General features: G+C 42.2%; 1 protein-coding gene across 3 annotated transcripts in view; it reads left to right on the forward strand.

Moving 5' to 3' along the window:
• The window catches only part of TICRR (TOPBP1 interacting checkpoint and replication regulator), a 43,370-nt gene extending 23,831 nt beyond the window's left edge, over positions 1–19,539 (forward strand). Inside the window, exons 15-22 of one of the 3 annotated variants that reach the window (XM_068557546.1) lie at positions 1,392–1,538; positions 10,273–10,363; positions 11,394–11,452; positions 12,669–12,812; positions 13,422–13,579; positions 15,356–17,528; positions 17,654–17,779; positions 18,664–19,539. In XM_068557546.1, coding sequence (XP_068413647.1) covers positions 1,392–1,538; positions 10,273–10,363; positions 11,394–11,452; positions 12,669–12,812; positions 13,422–13,579; positions 15,356–17,528; positions 17,654–17,779; positions 18,664–18,776 — 3,011 coding nt within the window. In that variant the 3' untranslated portion in view covers positions 18,777–19,539. The remainder of the gene's footprint in view (positions 1–1,391; positions 1,539–10,272; positions 10,364–11,393; positions 11,453–12,668; positions 12,813–13,421; positions 13,580–15,355; positions 17,529–17,653; positions 17,780–18,663) is intronic. The other 2 variants (XM_068557554.1, XM_068557561.1) reach the window with 2 other exon arrangements.
• Positions 19,540–20,476: the final 937 nt, after the last annotated feature.

Below are 20,476 nucleotides of genomic sequence, written 5' to 3' on the forward strand. Positions count from 1 at the left end.
TTTATAAATTAGGCGTGGTAAGAATTAACAATACCATAATACAATAGAACAATTATAACAATACGCTGTAATAAAAGTTACATGAATGTGGTCTCTCTCAAAATATCTTGTTGTACAAATTTAATGCCTTTTCCATCTTAACTAAGTACTTTCATGCGTTGTAGCCATAATTTTTGCAGTTTGAGTTGTGACAGCAAAACTAGCATGAATTTTTCCTTCACAGTTTCACAGATAGACAATTCACTCTTACCATAGATCGTAGCAACCTTAGCATACAATTTTATTTTTCCCTTAAGTTGAGAAACTTTTTATTTATAGGAAGCACTTTATGACTTCTTTTCAGCATATCCCAAGTTGCCAGCATCACTACTTTTGTGCTTTGGGACACAAGAAGTATTTAAGTAAAATAAGGGTTACTTGAATATAGCACTGCTATACTGCTACAGTCGCTCTGATAACCCAGCTGGCTACTAAGTGCCTAACGGGTGGGATATGCTGGACAAAGGAATGATTCATGTTTTGGGTGGGACAGAGCAGGATGACATGAGATTTTATCACACTACTCAGAAAGACACACAACTTTAAAACTTATGACTTATGTATTTCTGGGATTTTTCATTTGATATTTTCGGACTGCGGTTGACTGCAGGTAACTGAAAATGTGGAAAGTGAAACTGCGAATAGGGAGGGACTACTGTATCCCAGCAAATTAGTAAAATACTCAAAAGAAGAAAAATGAAATCTCTGGGGTTGAAAAGAACAGTTTCTCTGCTTGACGCTGAATACAAAGCAGCAAAAAGTTCCAATGTGAGAAAAATATCGTAACACTGGGATATATTAAAAGGACTATGATTTACATTATCCAACCTCTTACTTAAGGATTATGTCCATTTTACAGTGAATAAAACTTCTAATTTAAGTGATGTGGGCCTTCCTTGTATTCCTGAAAGGTTGGGTTTAAATTAAATTTATAAATTTAAGTAGTTTTTTTTTAATTTTTTAAATTTTTTTTTTTAATATTTATTTATTTATTTGGTTGCACCAGGTCTTATTTGCAGCACGTGGGCTCCTTTAGTTGTGGCAGGTGGGCTCCTTAGTTGCAGCATGCACGTGGGATCTAGTTCCCTGGCCAGGGATCAAACCCAGGCAGGCCCCCTGCGTTGGGACCGTGGAATCTTAACCACTGCGCCACCAGGGAAGTCCTGTAAATAGTTTTGATATACCATGTGAGTGTACTATTTAAAGAAATCCTATTAGTAAATGTGAATATAGCAGTCAGCCTGTAAAATAGTTTCCTCAAGCAGATTCTCTGTTTTGGATATCTTTCTTTTCCCACATGTGGCTTTTATTAATGATAATATTTGACTTTCTTTTTTTCTTAATGCTTTCAGAAGTGACCAAAGTTCGAAGAAATCTCTTCAACCAGAAAATGATTTCTCCTTCAAAGAGATCTGTAAAGCGGGGGTTGCCTAGAAGCCATTCTGTGTCAGCTGTGGAAGGTCTAGAGTATAAACTTGACAACTTCAAGAGGACCAAAGGTACTACATTTTAGGGTAACCAAGAGAAGGGGATTCTTGGACCCAAACCAGTCTCCAGACTCTTTATTGCAGAAGCTCATTAATCTCATGTTTTCCTCTCCTCTTTGGTTACCATCAGTTAATTTTCCACTTGGGGTCTCTCCCTCCAAGTTTAGATGAAGAATTAATCCTGGTCTTTCTCATTCCTCCCTTTCTAGTTACCCCTACAGACAACAGACAAACATCTATTTTATAAAACCAATTAAACAAAAACGAAAGATAGTGACTAGCAATTTTCTAGTCTTTTGGTGTGTTGGTTTGTTTTTTGCTTTTTTTTATAATTGAGACCATTCATGTATCATAAAATCAACTTTTAGTGGTTTTCAATATATTCACAGAGTTGTGCAACCATCATGACACATTCCAGAACATTTTCATCACTCCAGAAAGAAGCCCTGTACCTACCCATTAGTAGTCACTCTCCATTTCTCCCAGTCTTCCCAGCTGTAGGCAACCACCAGTCTACTTTCTGTTTTTATAGATTTCTTATGGATATTTCTTTTAAGAGGAATCATATTATGTGGTCTTTGTAACTGGCTTTTTTTACTTTAGCATAATGTTTTCAAGGTTTATACATGGTGTAGTACGTCTCAGTACTTCATTTCTTTTTATTGACAATAATATACCATTGTATGGATAAACTACATTTTACTTATCCGTTCATCAATTGGTGGATATTTAAGTTGTTTCTGCTTTTGGCTATTGTGAGTGATGCTGCTGTAAACATTCATATATAAGATTGTGTGTAGACACATTTTTAATTCTCAGGCATATGCCTAGAAATGAAATTGCTGGGTCATATGGTAACTCTATGTTTAACTTTGTAAGCAATTACCAAACTGTTTTCCAAAGTGGCTATACCATTTTATATTCCCACTAACAGTGTATGAGGGTTCTAATTTCTCCACATCCTTGCCACCACCTTCCATTGTCCCTCTTTGATTCTACTCATCCTAGTGGGTGTAAAGTGGTGTGTCATTGTGGTTATGAGTTGCATTTCCATGATAACTAATGTTGTTGAGCTTCTTTTCATGTGCTCGCTGGCCATTTGTATATCTTCTTTGGAGAAATCTTTGCCCATTTTTAAATTAGGTTGTTTGTCTTTTTACTATTGAGTTGTAAGAGTTCTTTATATATTCTAGATACCAGTCCCTTATCAGATATACAATTTGCAAATATTTTTTCCCCAACCTGTTGGGTTTTCTTTTCACTTTCTTGATAGTGTTCTTTGATACAAAAAATATTTTTAATTTTGATGATATCCATTTTTATTTATTTATTTATTTATTTATTTATTTATTTATTTATTTATGGCTGCATTGGGTCTTCGTTGTGGTGCGCGGGATCTTTAGTTGCGGCATGCAAACTCTTAGTTGCAGCATCTGGGATCTAGTTCCCTGACCAGGAAACTGGGTTCAAACCCAGGCCCCCTGCATTGGGAGCATGGAGTCTTAGCCACTGGACCACCAGGGAAGTCCCAATTTTTTTTTTTTTTTTAATAAATTTATTTATTTATTTATTTAGGGCTGCATTGGGTCTTCGTTGCTGCATGCGAGCTTTCTCTAGTTGCAGCGAGCAGGGGCTACTCTTCATTGCGGTGCATGGGCTTCTCATTGTGGTGGCTTCTCTTGTTGCGGAGCATGGGCTCTAGGCACACAGGCTTCAGTAGTTGTGGCATGTGGGCTCAGTAGTTGTGGCTTGCGGGGTCTAGAGCGCAGGCTCAGCAGTTGTGGCACACGGGCTTAGTTGCTCCGCGGCATGTGGGATCTTCCCAGACCAGGGCTCGAACCCGTGTCCCCTGCATTGACAGGCAGATTCTTAACCATTGTACCACCAGGGAAGTACCCCCCAATTCTTTTTAAATGTTAGGTAGAATTCAGCAGTGTAGCCATCTAGTCCTGGGTATTTTTTGGAAGTTTTTTGATAACAATTTCATTTTTTTACTTGTTATAGGTTTATTCAGATTTTCTATTGCTTAGTCTGTTTTCAGTAGTTTGTGTCTTTCTAGAAATTTGTCCATTTCATCTAGGTTTTCTAATCTGCTGCTATACAGTTGTTTGTAGTATTACCTAATAGTCCTTTTTTATTTCTGTAAGGTTGGTAGTTTTATTCTCTCTTTCATAGTTGTTTGAGTGTTCTGTATTTTTTCTTGGTCAATCTATTTAAAGGTTTGTTAACTTAAAGATCTTTTCAAAGAACCAACTTTTGGTTTCATTGATTTTTCTATTGTTTTTCTATTCTTGATTTCGTTTACTTCCTGTGTAATCTTTATTTTTTCCTTCCCTCTACTTGCTTTGGTGTTAGTTTGATCTTTTTCAGTTTTTTAAGATTAAGGTTTTGTTATTGATTTTTAAAAATACATGCTTTTTTTTTTTTACATCACTCATTGAACAGTTTATCACCACTGTTCTTTTTTTTTAATTTTTATTTTATATTGGAGTATAGTTGATTTACAATGTTGTGTTAGTTTCAGGTGTACAGCAAAGTGATTCAGTTACACATTATCATATATCCATTCTTTTTCAGACTCTTTTCCCATATAGGTTATTTTAGAATATGGAATAGAGTTCCTTGTGCTCTACAGTAGAAGCTTGTGGATTATCTGTTTTATATATAGTAGTGTGTATATGTTAATTCCCAATTCCTAATTACCACCACCTTTCCCCTTTGGTAACCATAAGTTTGTTTTCAAAGCCTGTGAGTCTGTGTCTGTCTTGTAAATGAGTTCATTTGATCATTTTTTTAGATTCCACATATAAGTTACATCATATTTGTCTTTCTCTGACTTACTTCACTTAGTATGATAATCTCTAGGTCCATCCATGTTGCTGCAAATTGCATTATTTCGTTCTTTTTTGTGGCTAATATTCCATTGTATATATGTACCATGTCTTCTTTATCCTTTCCTCTGCCAATGAACATTTAGGTTGCTTCCATGTCTTGGCTATTGTAAATAGTGCTGCAGTGAACATTGGGGTGCGTGTATCTTTTCGAATTATGGCTTTCTCCAGATATATATGCCCAGGAGTGGGATTGCTGGATCATATGGTAGTTCTATTTTTAGTTTTTAAAGGAACCTCCATACTGTTCCCCATAGTGGTTTATGTACCAATGTAAATGTACCAATTTACATTCCCAACAACAGTGTAGGAGGGTTCCAGGCTTCTTTGTTGTTTTATTTGTTTTTGTTTTTGACCACGCTGCATGGCTTGTGGGATCTTAGTTCCCTGGCTAGGGATCGAACCCGTGCCCCCTGCAATGGAAGCACGGAGTCCTTACCACTGGACTGCCAGGGAATTCCCCAGACTTCTTTTTTAATACAGCTTTTTACAGGTACAAATTCCCCTCTAAGCGCTGCTTTTGCTTCATCCTGTAAGTTTTGGTATGTTGTGTTTTCAATTTCATCATCTCAAAATACTTTCTAATTTCCCTTGTGATTTTTTTTCTTTGGTCCTTTGGCTATTTAGGAGGGTGTAAATTTTCACATATTTGTTAATTTCACAAATTTCTGTTTATTAATTTCTAATTTCATACCATTGTAGTTGAAGAACATACTTTGTACGATTTTGGTCTTTTTAAATTTTTTGAGACTTGTTTTATGGCCTAACATTTGGCCTGTTCTGGCGAATGTTGTGTGTGTACTTGAGAAGAATGTGTGTTCTGCTCTTGGGTAGAATGCCTATAGATGTCTGTTATGCCTAGTTGGTTTATGGTGTTCAAGTCTTCTGTTTTCTTGTTGATCATCTGTATAGATGCTCTATCATTGAAATCAGGGTATTAAAGTCTCCAAGTATTATTGTTGACTTATCTATTTTTTTCTTCCTTCAATTCTGTCAGTTTCATGCTTCATAGAGTTTGGGGCCCTGTTGTTAGTTGTGTGTATATGTTTATAATTGTATCACTTAATGGATTGAATTTTTTAAATCAACATGATGAACTTTGTCTTTTGAACCTTTTTTGACTTAAAATCTATTTTGACAATAATATAGCCATGTGAGCTCTCTTTTGCATACAATATCTTTTTCTGTCCTTTTACTTTCAACCTCTTTGTATCTAAAGTGAGCTTATAGACAGAATATAGTTGGATCATAGTTTTAAAAATCCATTCTGCCAATTTCTGCCTTTTCTTTTTTTTTTTAACATTTATTTATTTATTTTATTTGGTTGAGCTGGGTCTTAGTTGCGGCTCACCAGCTCCTTAGTTGTGGCATGCGGGCTCCTTAGTTATGGCATGCATGTGGGATCTAGTTCCCTGACTAAGGATCGAACCTGGGCCCCCTGCATTGGGAGCATGGAGTCTTAACAACTGCACCACCAGGGAAGTCCCCAATTTCTGCCTTTTAATTGAAGCACTTGATCCATTTACATTTAATGTAGTTACTGATAAGGAAGGACTTCTGCCATTTTCTACTTATTTTTTTATATATCTTATACCTCTTTTGTTCTTTCATTTCTCTGTTACTGCCATTTTTGTAGCTGATTTTTTTTTTTTGTAGTGTACCGTTTCGATTCCCTTCATCTTTTTTTCTGTATATTTTCTAATTATTTTCTTAGTGTTTACTTTGGAGATTACAATTAACACCTTAAATTTAAACCTGTTGAATAATACGACTTAGTTTCAATAGTATACACTCTGTTCCTGTATATTTCCATCATATTTAGCAAATTTACAACCATTATTTCTCCCGACTTTTTTCTGCCCTTTTCTCTCTTCTCCTTTTTCTTCTAGGACTCCCGGTGTCTGTATATTGTTATGCTTGATGGTGTCCCACAGTTCCCTTAAGCAGGCTTTGTTCATTTTTCTTCATCCTTTTTTCTTTCTGCTCAGATTGGATAATTTTGATTGTTTTATCTTCAAGTTTATTGATTCTTCTGCCTGCTCAAATCTGAGGTTGAACCCCTCTAGTGAACTTTCATTTCAGTTATTGTACTTTTCAGCTCAAAAATTTCTGTTTGGTTCCTTTTTATAATTTCTGTCACTTTATTGGTATTCTCATTTTATCTATCCATTGTTTTCCTTATTTCTTTTAATTCTTTGTTCTTTTTTTCCTTGAGCTCGTTGACCATGTTTAGAATATTTGATTTAACATATTTGACCAGTGATTCCAATGTCTGGGATTTCTCAAGGGTGGTTTCTGTCAAATTCTTTTTTCCTGGACACACTTTCCTGTTTCTTTGTATGCTTTGTAATTCTTTTTTGAGAATTAGATATTCTGAATATTACAGTTGGTTAACTCCGGAGATCAAATTCTCCCACTCCTGAGGAATTGCTGATCTTTGCTTATTGAGGGCCTGTCCATTTGTGCCTTTTCCAAACTATATTTTACAAAGCGTGTATTCCTTCTTGTGTGGTTACTGAAGTTTCTGTTCTGTTATCTCTGTGGTTAGCCAGTGACCTGACAAAGATTTCCTTAAGTGTCTGGCTCCAAAAAGGGAAAAACAAAAAGGTGTTCCTGTCCCTCTAAATCTTCTGTTAGATTCAGTGGGAGAAAGCTGCTGCAGCCTGAGAGAGCAGAAACCAAGGCGAATGTCTGCACCAGCCCCATAGGACTCCACTCTCCAAAGCACACTGACTGAACCGTATAACCCCAAATTTGGAAGACAGGGTCCCCACTGTCTGCCCTACCACCAGCCAGCTGCTCCTAGAATGTGGGCCGCTGTCCCCACAGCTGCAGCAGGACTGAGGAAAGGAGGCTGGTAGCTGGTTCGTGCATGTCATTTCCTTACTAAATATCAGCCTCTCCCTTCATCAGGCACTTCCCTGGTTGTCGTAAGTGCCAGTCAGGTTCCAGAGTTCCAAAATAGTTTACTCTGATCATTTTTTTTCCTAGTTTACTAGTTGTTTTGGGGGAGGGACCAAACCCTAGAGCTTCCTACTTCACTGTTTCATGTGATGTCACTTTCCCTGGGGGTTACAATTAAGTATCTTAATTTATCTAGTTGAGGTTAATACCAACTTAATTTCAGGAGTATACAAAAACTTTGCTCCTGTATAACTCTGTTTTCTATCCCCTTCTTTGGGCTGTGTTGTCATACAGATTACATATTTATACATTGTATGCCCATCAGCACATTTGTAATCATTGCTTTATCTTTTAACTCAAAGGAGAAAAGAATTACAAACAAAAATACTTTTATTCTGTCCTTTGCATTACTTGTATAGTTGCCTTTACCAGTGCTCTTTAATTCTTCACGTGGATTCATGTTGCTCTATAGTGCCCTTTCCTTTCAGCCTGAAAGACTCCCTGTAGTACTGACATTACTTTTAGGGCTGGTCTGCTAGTGTCACATTCTCTCAGTGTTGTTTTTTTGGGTGTTTCTTTGGGGGTGGAGAGGATGTGCTGATTTCTCCTTCCTGTTTGAGTGACAGTTTTAGAGGACATAGAATCCTTGAGTCTTTTTCTTTCAGCACTTTGCCTTTCATCACAGTGCCTTTTTGTTATCCTATGTTTCTGATGAGAAATCAGCTGTTAATCTTATTGAGGGTTCCTTGTACATGATGGATCACTGCTTGATTCTTTCAAGATTCTCTCTTCCCCTTTGGCTTCTAACAGTTTGATTATGATTTGTCTGGTGTGGCTCTCTTTGACTTTATCACACTTAGGTTTGTTGAGCTTCTTGGCTACGTAATGTCTGTCATCAAACATCAGAAGTTTTCAGCCAGTATTTCTTCAAATATTTTTTCTGCCTCTTTCTCTCCTCTTCCTCCAGGACTCCCACTGTGTCCATGTTATTATGCTTGATTGTGTCGTACGGGTGTCTGAGACTGTTCATTTTTCTTCTTTTTTCTTTTTGTCCCTCAGACTGGATAATCTCAATTACTTGTCTTCAATTCTGTTGATTCTTTCTTCTGCCACCTCGTATCAACTGCTGGGCCCCTTTAATGAGTTTTTCATTTTAGATAGTGTACTTTTCAACTTCAGAATTTCTATTTGGTTCTGTTTTTTAATGATATCTCTCTTTATTGACATTCTCTGTTTGGCAGGTCATCAGGCTCACTCATACATTCCTTTAGTTCTTTAGATATGATTTTTTTTTTCCTTTGGACATATTCCTGATAGCTAATTTAAGGTCTTGGGCTAATAAATTCAATGTCTGGACTTCCTCAGGGATGCTTTCTGTTGAATGATTTTTTTGCCCACTGTGTATGGGCCATTCTTTCTTGTTTCTTGTCTCATATTTTTTGTTGATAACTGGACATTTTAAATAATATAATGAGTCAACTCTGACGATCAGATTGCCACTGCTCCAGGGCAGGGTTTGTTGTTACCATTACTGCTTTTGTTTGTTTACTTTCCTGAACTAAGTCTTTTAAGTCTGTATTCTGTCATGTGTAGCCACTGAAGTCTCTGCTTGGTTAGCTTAGTGGTCAGCTAAGGGTTGGACAGAGATTTTCTTACATGCCCGGAACCAGTAAGTTTCCCAGCCTTTGCTGAGGGGCCCTATGTGTGCATTGGCCCATGTCTTCAATACTCAGCCAGACATTTTACCACTCTTTCTGTTTTCCAGAGCCTCAAGGTCAGCCAGAGGTGACAGCTAAGGGCCTTCTTACATCCATCCTGGGCATGCACACAGCCCTACCACACATGTACTTTTAGGGTCCCAGGAGTGTGTCAGAAGTCAGCAGAGTCCCTTAGGGACATCTCACTCCCCAGTTTTCCCATCTAAACTTTTGGTCAGCTTGTGGATTACCCCAAGTGTTATCACCACCTCAGGCAGCTGTGATGTTTACAGTTGCTGCTGATTGTTTTCAGTAAATGCTCCCTGGGAAAAAGTTGTTTGCATTGGATGAGTTCTGAGTCAGGTCAAATAAAGACAGGCCTTGTGAGTGGGATTTTCCAGGGAACCGCCAGACAGGCCAAATAGACAGTTATCTGGGAATGGGGCTTTGGAGGAGCTTGGATCCCATTCTGTTCCATCCAGAGGCTCCTGGGCTGTTGGTTTTCACTGTAATTATGGGCTTTTGGTTCTCAAGGCTACCACAGGCCTAGGGAGAGGAGGTTGGGATTGGGGCAAGTTAAAGTTCCACAAAGCTTGCTATTCTTAATGAGATTCAGCTGCTTTTGTTGAATAAATACTCCCTGGATTGTTCCAAACTGGTTAATTGCCAGAGTTCTGGAAAAATTGATTTTGAATTTTTGCCAGTGTTCTCGTTCCTTTTATGGAGGAGAGTTTTTTTAAGAGGTCCTTACTCCACATTCCTGCTGACATCACTCCCCTTTCTAGTCATTTTTATCTCCCTTAAAACCAGTCCTCCCATGAGTAGCTTGCATACCTACTCTATTGAGAAAACTTATGCCAGAGCATAAGTTAGATTTATCATTATATTAAATGTCTTATTGCATGACACATCAGCATTTTCACATGCTTTATTTCATTTAATCATAAATACAGGAACCACCAAGTAGGTGCACAGATGTGTTAGCCCAAATAAATGAGAACTTTTCACTTTTTCAGGAATATTATCTTAAAATTTTATAATATTTTACATTGGCTTATTTATTATTAAACTCTAATAGTGCTGATAAATTGTTATATCATGTTAAATTGAGTCTTATGGTTAGACCTTGGTCCAAAAGACCATTAAGAGCCACTCCGGCTAAGCATTAAACCATATTTAAGTTCAAACTGTTCCCTTTGCCTTGCTGTTCCTTCTTGATAAGATTATGTGAAATTTATCCTTTTTACATTTTAGGTTATCGCAAGCTGCTAACCAAGAGTGTGGCCGAGACTCCAGTACATAAGCAAATCTCCAGAAGGCTGCTTCATAGACAGATCAAGGGCAGGTAAATGACATCCTTGTCTAGCTTCTTCATACACCTACACAGCCCTCCTAATCTTATGGGCCATGTTTACCTTCTCATGACCTTTGTGACTCTAGTCTCAACTGTGTTGCTTATAACCAAAGAGCATTCTGTAGATTTTATGGGGGCTGGAGATCCATACAGAATGCACTCTTTGTGTCTGGCCTCTTTCACTTGGCATAATTATTTTGAGATTTATCCATGTTGTTGCATATATCAATAGTTCATTCCATTTTATTGCTGAGTAGTGTTCCATTGAATGCATACTGCCTGATTTAAAAATCTATTCATGTGTTGACCTGGGGAAGGAGGGAGTCTCACTGCCAGGCAAGGCTGGAAGTCTGGGATCCCAACTTGGCGTGTGGTGGGACCACAGCTTTCTATGGCACTTGGTTGGAGTAGGGCAGTTCTGGTCTGAAAGTTTCTGTCTTGCTTGGCTGCCTCTTTCCTGGTTCTTTGGCGAAGGAGAGCTAGCTTTCCTTAGGGCAGTTTTCATCTGCACCTCTTGGTGTATCGGGGTTGTCAGCTTGTCGAGCGCCCAATCCAGGAGCTCCGGGAGCTCGCTGCCCTGTCTCTCCTCAGGTCCTAAAGTCCCAAGCCTCTTCTCTCCACCTTTGAGAGTCTTACGCTTCTTTTATATGTAATATCCAGGGTTCTTAGCTGTACATAACAGGAAGAGTGGGGAGAAGTGCATCTACTCCTTCTTGTCAAGGCTCCCTCTGGACATTATTTGTGTGTGGATTTTACACACTTGTGCTTGTTTATCTTCAGGGGAAATTGTAAGAAGTGAAATTTATGGGTCAGAAGGTATACATATTTTTAACTTTATGTTGTCAAACTGCTTTCCAAAAAAAAATATTCTTACCATTTCACTCTTGACAGTAATGTGTGAGAGTGCTTGCCAAAGACCACTTGTGGTCTTTGTTACCTTGTGAGGTGTGAACCTGTAGCTCTTTGACATGCATCATTTATGAGTGGTGTTGAATAATCCTTGTACTTTCTGTTCCTCAAGGTCCTCTGATCCTGGTCCTGAAATTGACGTTGTTGAAGAGTCCCCGGAAAAAGGAGATGGTATTACCTACTTTTGTTTTGTTTTAGGGTTCTCAGTTTTTGTGTTTCCTCTGCTTTCTATGAAAGCTATTCTATACAGGTATTATCACTCAGCATAGCCTAAGATATTTTACAGACATTGTGACAGCTCTGGGCCCACAATATATATCAGTACATATTTACTTGTGAATGGTCTTTTACATACAATGTACTGAGAGTTTCTGGAGAAGAAATATTTTGACACAAGAGAAATGGGATTCAGAGTGGAAGCTAAACTACTATGTTAATATAAAGTGCTGTGGCTTTTATATATATATATATATATATATATATATATATATATATATATATATATTTATTTGTTTATTTTGGCTGCACCGGGTCTTAGTTGCAGCATGCAGGATCTTTTAGTTGTGACATGCGGACCCTTAGTTGCAGCATGCGTGCGGGGTCTAGTTCCCTGACCAGGGATTGAACCTGGGTCCCCCTGCATTAGGAGCATGTAGCCTTACCCACTGGACTACCAGGGAAGTCCCCTGTGGCTTATTTTTAAAGTATACATGATGAAGGAGGGGTTTCCAAAAACTAACTTCTTTAAATCAAGTAGTTTATGTTTATTGTAGAAAAATTAGAAAACACAGAGAAGCCAAAAATTTATCACTTGGTAATCCCACAAATTAGAAATAAGTCTGTTGAGGGAGGAGATATGGGGATATATGTATACATATAGCTGATGCACTTTGTTATACAGCAGAAACTAACACACCATAGTAAAGCAATTATACTCCAATAAAGATGTTTTAAAAAAAAGAAAGAAAAGAAATAACTATTAACATTTAGCTTTAATAATACTCTTACAGGTGTTGTTTCTATACAAATATGTGTAACATAAATATGAAAACTGATTTTTATACTTTTTAACAAGTCACACTATACAAACCTTTTTTCACTCTACATCATTCTTAAAGGTGGCAGGTTATGAGACTTCTGCAGATTATAGTGGGGGGGGGGGTCGGGGTGTTTTTGGTTTTTGTGGGGTTTTTTGTTGGTTTTTTTTTTGGTACTTTGTTGGGGCCACGTATCATATTCCTCTTATCTTTGTCTCACTTCAGAGATCTCAAAGCCAGTAGCTTGTCAAATTTCTATCTTGTACGTGGTGTTACATAAATCTTACCCGTTTAATATGTGGGGAAACGTCAAGTTTGCATTTCTTCTTGTCAGAACTAACTGTGATCAGTTCTTATAGAAGTAAGTTTGAGACGAAGTCCTCGAATCAAGCAGTTGGCATTCAGCAGGAAAAATTCTGGTTCCTTCTACTCTGTGTCTCAGCCAAAGTCTCGAAGTATACAAAGAGTTCACTCATTCCAGCAAGTCAAGTCAGGTAACAATGCTTGCCTACCTGTCTTCAGAGGTCCATGCAAATTTGGTGGGAAGTGTTGTTGGGAAAAGAATGAAGTTTGACGTTGGAGAAATAGAATCGGTATAAATATTTGAGGTTCAGAGTGATGACCAGATGAACAATCCATAGCCACCATTATCAGAGTCATCCCTTTGGATTCCTACGGCTGGCTGTCCACATTATCCTTGTGGGTAATTCATTCATTCAAGAGGAAATTACCTGTAATTTCTACCATATGTTCCTACAGAAAGGCATCTCCAGGTGGAAGGTGCTGTTTGTCCTTCATTCTTTTATCATTATTAGCTTGGATTATCAGATATGTCTTTTTATATTTGTCTTTGCAAATTAAATTATTTCAGTTGCCTACATCTAACACAGGGACTGGGCTTGATATGCAGTCTTAAAATTCAAGAAGGCAGCAATTATTGGCACTGCTGTCATAATTAGGTGGGATCTGCCCCTATTTGCTCTAAAAGAATTATCATCTTTCTCGTATGGACTGGCTGTTTTATGAGTATTTGGTGCGGGAGGCGGGTGGGGGGCGCAGGAGTTGAGAAAGAATGAAATATTGTCACTGTTTTTGACTTGCAGACCAAAGAGAAAATTCTCCAATCCAAAGTATTCGGTCTCCCAAGAGGCTTCTTTTCGGGGCAGTGTCTGAGATGATCAGTCCCTCCGAGAAGGGTTCAGCTCGAATTAAAAGGCCTTCAGGAAGCACACTGGGTTCTGAAATACCTATAGCTTATCAGGTATAAAATTACGATGATGTTTCAGATAGTATAGTTTGGGGAGCATGTAGTCATGGACAAGGAAAGCCACTGAGTCCAGTAGGGAAGAGAAGATAATAACAGAGATTTGAGGTGGTTGGGGTTGACTTGAGTGAACGATTATTGGGTGTATGGGGACTTAGGTTAGCAGTTGGACTGAGGCCAAGGTGGCAGGGAGGAGATAGAAAGATCTCGCCCTACTCTCTTGGCTTCATCTTCCATTTATATTGGACACTACGTATATATCCTTCTGAAATGTGCAGTAGCATTCATCTGTTTCTGTTAGATTGCCCACTCGATCCAGTCACCCATGTTAGAAACCTGGGAGTCATCCTGGACTTCCCCCTCTCCTCAGGCCTGGCTACTCAATTAGTCCTGCCCATTTTATTGACAAACTATCTCTTACCCATTCCCTCTTCTCCATCCCTGCAGTTCCTGCCCTACCTAGTTCAGTTCTGCCTGGAACACTTCAGTAGCCTCTTCTCTCTCAAATTCATCCTGTCCCCGGAGGTCAAAGGGACCTTTGTGACCCCATTGGACGCTCCTCTGACCACATCACTTTGCTTGAAGCTCTACAGACTCTTCATCTGTTAAAGCAGGGTTTTCTAAGTTTTCCTAAAATGGAACCCTGTGTTCAAAGATAATAATCTTTGTTTGGAAACCCAAAAACTGCTTAGAGAATGGAGGAGGATATGGAGGGAACTGTGGGGAAGGGTTTGAAAACCACAGATCTATAGGACCATGTTCATTCTCCTCCCTGGACAGGCGAGGACCTCCATGATCTGATCCCTGCTCAGCCATCTCTGCTTCACACTCCACCTTCCCAGCAGCCTCAGGATGCACACAACTGCTGTTTTTCGCTTTTGTGCCTTTGCTTATACTGTTTTCTATGCCTGAAGTTCCCTCTCCCCCACTTTCCCACCTTTTGTCTTCACCTGCTGACACCCATTCTTTTAAGACCTGACTCGCTATTCCTATTCCCTCTTTCTCCCCTTTGCTGGATTAGATAGCCAACCCTCCCGGTGCTCCCATATTGTCCCATGCGTGCCCCTGTCATTGCATTGGCCATACTATATATCTGTCTGTATCCCACATGAAATGCCAACTAGACCAGGACTCCCTTGAGATGATCAGGTAAGATTAAACAATAGGTGTCAGACCTCCTTACCTGTTGGAGTATTTAACTGCATTTTTGCAAGAAGGAAGGGAAGTCTTTTGCTGGAGAGTTTCCTTTCTGAGATGTTATCTTTGAGGCTGTGCCTTATATATCCATATATTCCATGTTCCACCTCATCCCCCTGGCCTCCTCCCGCACACACATTGCCTGGCACATAGCAGGTACTTAAAAGCACATGTTGAATGCAGGTCAACAGCAGGTGATGTGGCTCTGAAAGGTTACTTTAGGCAAAGATCAGAAATAGTTGTCTCATTGAAGAAGAAGATACCTGTGAGTAGTGGAGTGACATAGTTAGAGGCAAAGCATGTTTTAGCTGTAGTATGCAAATTGTTAAAACTATTTGTCTTAGGAGAAGAAACTAAGATTGGATACAGTGCTTGGTGCTAGAAAAAGTGGACACGTGAAATCTGGGTCATGTTTTGGAAGTGGAAACGTGTCACTATACGAAATCCAACTTAAGATCATTCCTTTGGCTGACTATAAATCTTCCAAATTTGACTTTTTAATCATCTTAGACATTATTAAAACACTCTTCAGAGAATATGATGTTCAAGCACTGAAATAAGCATTTTTCTTTACAGACTCCTGAGAAGAGTTACTGGAAATCTCCAGTCTCTTCTAAAGCTACACCAAGAAAGTTCCCTCATACACCACGAACTCCGTTGCGCACTCCTGAAAGGCTGCAAAAATCCCCTGCAGAAATGACCCCTGCCAAACAGGTCATTTTTAAGGAGTTCTTAAAAGACTCCTCACACGGCTGGCATTCACCATCTCGACCAAAAGCCACTCCTCAGAAAGGACACTCCCTGGCAGAAGGTCACTCTCCTCTTGAAGAAATACCGAGAACTCCCCAGAGACAAGGTGGTCAGCCACCTAGATTTTTGCAGAATTCTACTTGGCCACATTTGGTGAATTCCAGTCCAGAAAGCACCTCCTGTCCGGCAGCCCTGGTTTCGTCAACTGCCCAGACCAGGAGTGAGTGTCTGACTCCCATCAGATACTCTCCTCGAATGCCTCTGAGGGCAGCAGCCTCGGGGGTCCGAAGACGAGCTGCCTTTGTGGGCACACCTCCAAGTCAGAAACGCCAGCTCCCCCGTGGCTCCGGAGCGTCTCAGGCAGAGAAGCCGGCACAGCCGTGGAATGATGCTGTTGGAACCCCAGAGAAACCAGGGAACACAGCTCTGACTTCTCCAAAAAAACCTGTTACCTCTCCTTCACGTGGTATTTCCGAGGAGACTCCGCTTGGGAGTTTTTCTATAGAATCTCCTCCCTCTGGAGAACTGGATTGGCAAGAGGCCCAGAAATCACCCAGTGTAGCCACATCTCCCTCCTGTCCTGCTCCCTCGACTCCCCACAAAGCCTCACAGATAGCTAGATCTGACCTCCTACCCCCTCCACCGCCTTCTAAAATTGGGAAAAGGCATAAGAAGACCTCTAAAACAGAAAGAAACTTCCCGGAGGGCCAGCCTAACAGCTCTGCTGTTCTGAGGGTTGCCATAACTGACAACCCAGCTGCCATCACAGATGCTAGAAAGAACCAGAAGGAAGCGACCCTCTCTCCTCCGTCTCCTCCTGAAACACATAGTTACCCTGGGACTAGCTTTGGGAGTCACTGGCATACATCCTCTCCTTTGCTTATTGCAAGAGACTCGGAGTATCTCACTCTCCTGGATGGAGCTGCTGAGCACCACAGCAGCGATAACTTAAAAAGCAACGTTTCACCGGTGGAAGAAGGTGAGGGGTCAAGGATGGGTACTTATGAGAAGCCGTCTCTGTGTAACCCCGGGATCCCTCCCTCTTCTCCTTCCTCTGGGCCCAGCTCTCCCCTGACACCCTGCTACGACCTGCACTGCACTGCAGACAGGAAGCAGTGCCAGGCTGCCGCACAACTAGAGAATCTGCAGGCGTCAGCCTGGCCCTCCAGAGCCTCTGCCAGCCCACAGACCTATGAGGTTGAGCTGGAGATGCAAGCTTCTGGCCTTCCCAAGCTTCGAATTAAAAAGATAGACCCCAGCTGTCTGTCAGAAGCCGAGCCCCTGCGAAGGGAGGAGAGCTCTCTGGGAGAGGAGAGCTGCCTCCCTGGTCTCAGCGTGCCCAGGGCCAACAAGTCCTCAGGCAAACCCGAAGCCACCTACCTGTCGCCCCCCTGCGTTCGCCCCTCGCACGGCACCCCTGGCAAGAGCGGGGGACAGACCTATATCTGCCAGTCCTGTACCCCCACCCGCTGCCCCTCTAGTACCCCCTCTCCATTTCAGACAGAAGTCGGGGTTCCTTGGACACCATCCCCCAAGCACAGTGGGAAGACAACTCCTGACACAATTAAAGACTGGCCCCGCCGGAAGAGGGCAGTGGACTGCGGCCTCAGCGCCTCTGCTGGGAGGAGCGAGGTCGGTACAGACCTTCCTGGGGGAGTGTCGCTGCTGGAGCCGGAGGGGAAGGAGCAAGGCCTTGAAATCAGCATCGCCAAGACCCCCGTCTTGGGGGATTTTGAGCTCGAGGGGGTGTGTCAGCTGCCAGACCAGTCACCCCCCAGGGACAGTGAGCCTAAGGCTGAGGGAGCCTTCTCCTGGGGACAGTTTGGGTTGGGATCTCGGAAGAGACTCCTTTCTGCCAAGGAGGAGGCTGAGTGTCAAACCAAAAGAGTCTGTGACAAGCAGAGAGGAGACTCCCAAGTCGGTAAGAGTGACGACAGGTCTCCAGGCCTGGGTGTGCGACAGCTCCCCTCCACGGCAGGCGACGAGGTGTTTGTTTCTGGTGAGTTGGCCGCCGCGCAGCTCTGTCGGGCATGTTGGCCAGGAGGCACTGCAGAGACGCCCCTCGGGAAGGCTGGGGCTTCCTTGTGAGGGCTGCGGGCTGTGCTGACTGTGCCGTTGCTGCAGGTGCCACCCCGCCTCCCGGCTGTGCCGTGCGGAGCTGCCTCTCTGCCAGCGGTCTGCAGGCGCTGACCCACTCTCCGCTGCTGTTCCACGGGAAGGCACCCTCCTCTCAGTGTAAAGACACCAGAGGTAATTTGTTGAAGGTCCTAGAGATGTTACCAGGATCAAACTTCTATCCTTTGGTTAGCTCTATCCCAAGCTAGCTCGGGGTTTTCAGGCACTTGCGTCTTGGAGGAGTCGTAGGGACTGCCACAGTTTGGGATGGTTTTATCCCCGCAGTGTCATGTGCCCTTCCCAGAGAAATACCACTTTAGAACTTATGTGTATTTGAACCAAAAAAACCCTCAAAATCCTACCAAATTACTTCAGCTTCTTGAAGACAGTGACAGAAGCCGGCACACAATCACTTCCTGCTCGTCTGTGGTCGCTGGGATCTGAGGGGAAAGCAGCATGAGTGGTAGGTGGTGTGTGCAGAGCCAGCCATTTCCCCTCGGGGGTTATACCCCTGTGTTTCCATACATTCAGTCTGAGAACGGACTGGCTATTATAATCAGCCTTCAGACCCTAGGATTCCCCTCGACCCCACCTGGAAAGAACGGGATTCACCCTGTTAGCTGCACTGGTTAGAGAGGTTTCCTCCTTCTGCTAGAACTGAAGCGGGGTGCAGGAGGAGGTGGGGCTCTTCAGTGGCTCTCTTCCCTCAAGACCATGATAGAAATCATGCAAAACAGCAAAACTGCCACAGATCTGAGACAAAAAGAACTGCAAAGTATCTAACTGAAGCGCCACAGGTATTCTGCATTTTCACAATTACTTGTTGTCAGCTCTGTGCTGACAGTAAGGGCGGAGGGCCCTGAAAAAGTACAGGTAGTGTGTCTGTGGGATGGGAGAACCTACAAGCAATGCTGGTTTTAAGTCCATCTTAACATGTAACCCTCTGCAGTTGAAGCCCATTTTCTTTTGTTCTTTTCTCAGTTACTTCCTGTATGCTAAGTCTTTCTGCCTTTTTCTAGATGAGGATGTGGAGGTATTTTCCCCCACGGCAGAAGACTCGCCTTTCAGCCGAGCATTCTCCAGGAGACGTCCCATCAGCAGAACTTACACACGGAAGAAGCTGATTAGCTAGTTAGGATGGAACTGGTTGGGGGACTTATAACTACAAACACTACTGAGCTTGCCCAGAGCTACCACACTTCTTAACAGAAGTGATCTGACAGCAGTTTTCTCTGGATGTACAAGGAATTCCAGACATGTACCATAAAAGAATTCTTAGTAATGTACCCAGAAACTCGGTTCATTTGAGCCAGGGCCCTACTGGTCTGTTCATCATGTGTAACCCTCAGTTTGCTGCACAGAAACAGGAATAACCAAGGCTTAATGGAACTGAGGAAGTAATTTAAAACATGAAGGTGAGGTCAGCCAGGTCCCCATGGGCATAAAGAAACTGGGGCCTGGTCCCAAGCCTCCGTTGTTACCATGATCAGCTTTCAGATTCCCACGTGAATGCCTTCAACTTCTCAGATCCCCTGTGTGGAGTCTGTCCACCTCCAAGCCCAGCCCTAACCCACGATGCCTGCCCTGCCTTAGTAAGGTGGTGTTAACTCAGAGGCAGCCTGGGAGTCAGCAACCAGACAAGGAACTGTTAAGATCAGGATCCCATTCCACGCCACCCCAACCGTGACCATGGCAAGTTCAGACCACTCTGCTTCACTTACGAAATGGGAGAAGGACCCCTACATTGGTCCCTCACAGAGCTGCTATAGGCCAGGACCCCAAGACAGAGGCAGTGCCTGGAGATGGAAGCAGCATACACCAAACAGAAGACTGTGGCATGGGGGCAGAATAAATGTTTTGCATTCCCTGTGTAACAATAAAATCATCTCTAGCTACTTGGCATTCAGTGCATTTCTGTATAACATTCCAGCCTGGGGTTAAATGTGACCATGGTCCAGCTCTAGTGGTTTCTGGAGCAGCCACATCTCAAGGTCTGCCCCGAGAGTCGGCTAGTCCCTGGCACGGTTCCCACCATTCACAGGGAGACTCACCTGAGTCGTGGATCTGTCCAGAGCACCCTGTGGACCAGTTTGCTGTCAAGTCTTGGCCAGGAGCTTGGCTAACAGAGCTGGTTCAAAACGGTCTCATGGTCTCTGAAAAACTTTCAAGCCTGCTGTGTTCCCAAACCTGAGTCTTACTATGATCTTGTAAATCAAACTCTTAAGTGAAAACTCCCATTTCTCCCTCCAGAGATTACTGTCATTTATTTTTAAATGGTTTTCGAAAACCCTGATACTACTAAGCTTTTCAGTCCCCCCACCACCATATACATAAGACCATTTAAACCACAACCCTGTTGCCATTGACTGCTCTGTGACAAGCCTTGGCTGAACTTCAGAACCAACAGCACACACACATCAGCATGAGACCAGAATCATCCTTCTGAAACTCAAGCGAAAAGGTGGCAGAAGGAGAGAGACAAGATGGCAGAGTAGAAGGACTTGAGCTCACCTCCTCTCATGAAAACACCAAAATCACAACTGACTGCTGAACAACCATCAACAAAAAGACTTGAACCTACCAAACAAGATATTCTACACCCAAAGACCAAGAAGAAGCCACAACAAGACAGTAGGAGGGGCACATTAGTGATATAATCAAATCCCATACCTGTGGAGGTTCTCCCACGAGTGAGAGTTCTGAGCCCATCAGGCTCCCCAGCCTGGGGGTCTGGCATTGGGAGGTGGAGCCCCCAGAGCATTTGGCTTTGATGGCCAGCTAGGCTTGAGTACAGGAGCTCCACAGGACTGGGGGAAACAGGGACTCCATTCT

Source organism: Eschrichtius robustus, chromosome 1 (assembly GCF_028021215.1).
Source record: "Eschrichtius robustus isolate mEscRob2 chromosome 1, mEscRob2.pri, whole genome shotgun sequence".
Taxonomy (NCBI): Eukaryota; Metazoa; Chordata; class Mammalia; order Artiodactyla; family Eschrichtiidae; genus Eschrichtius; species Eschrichtius robustus.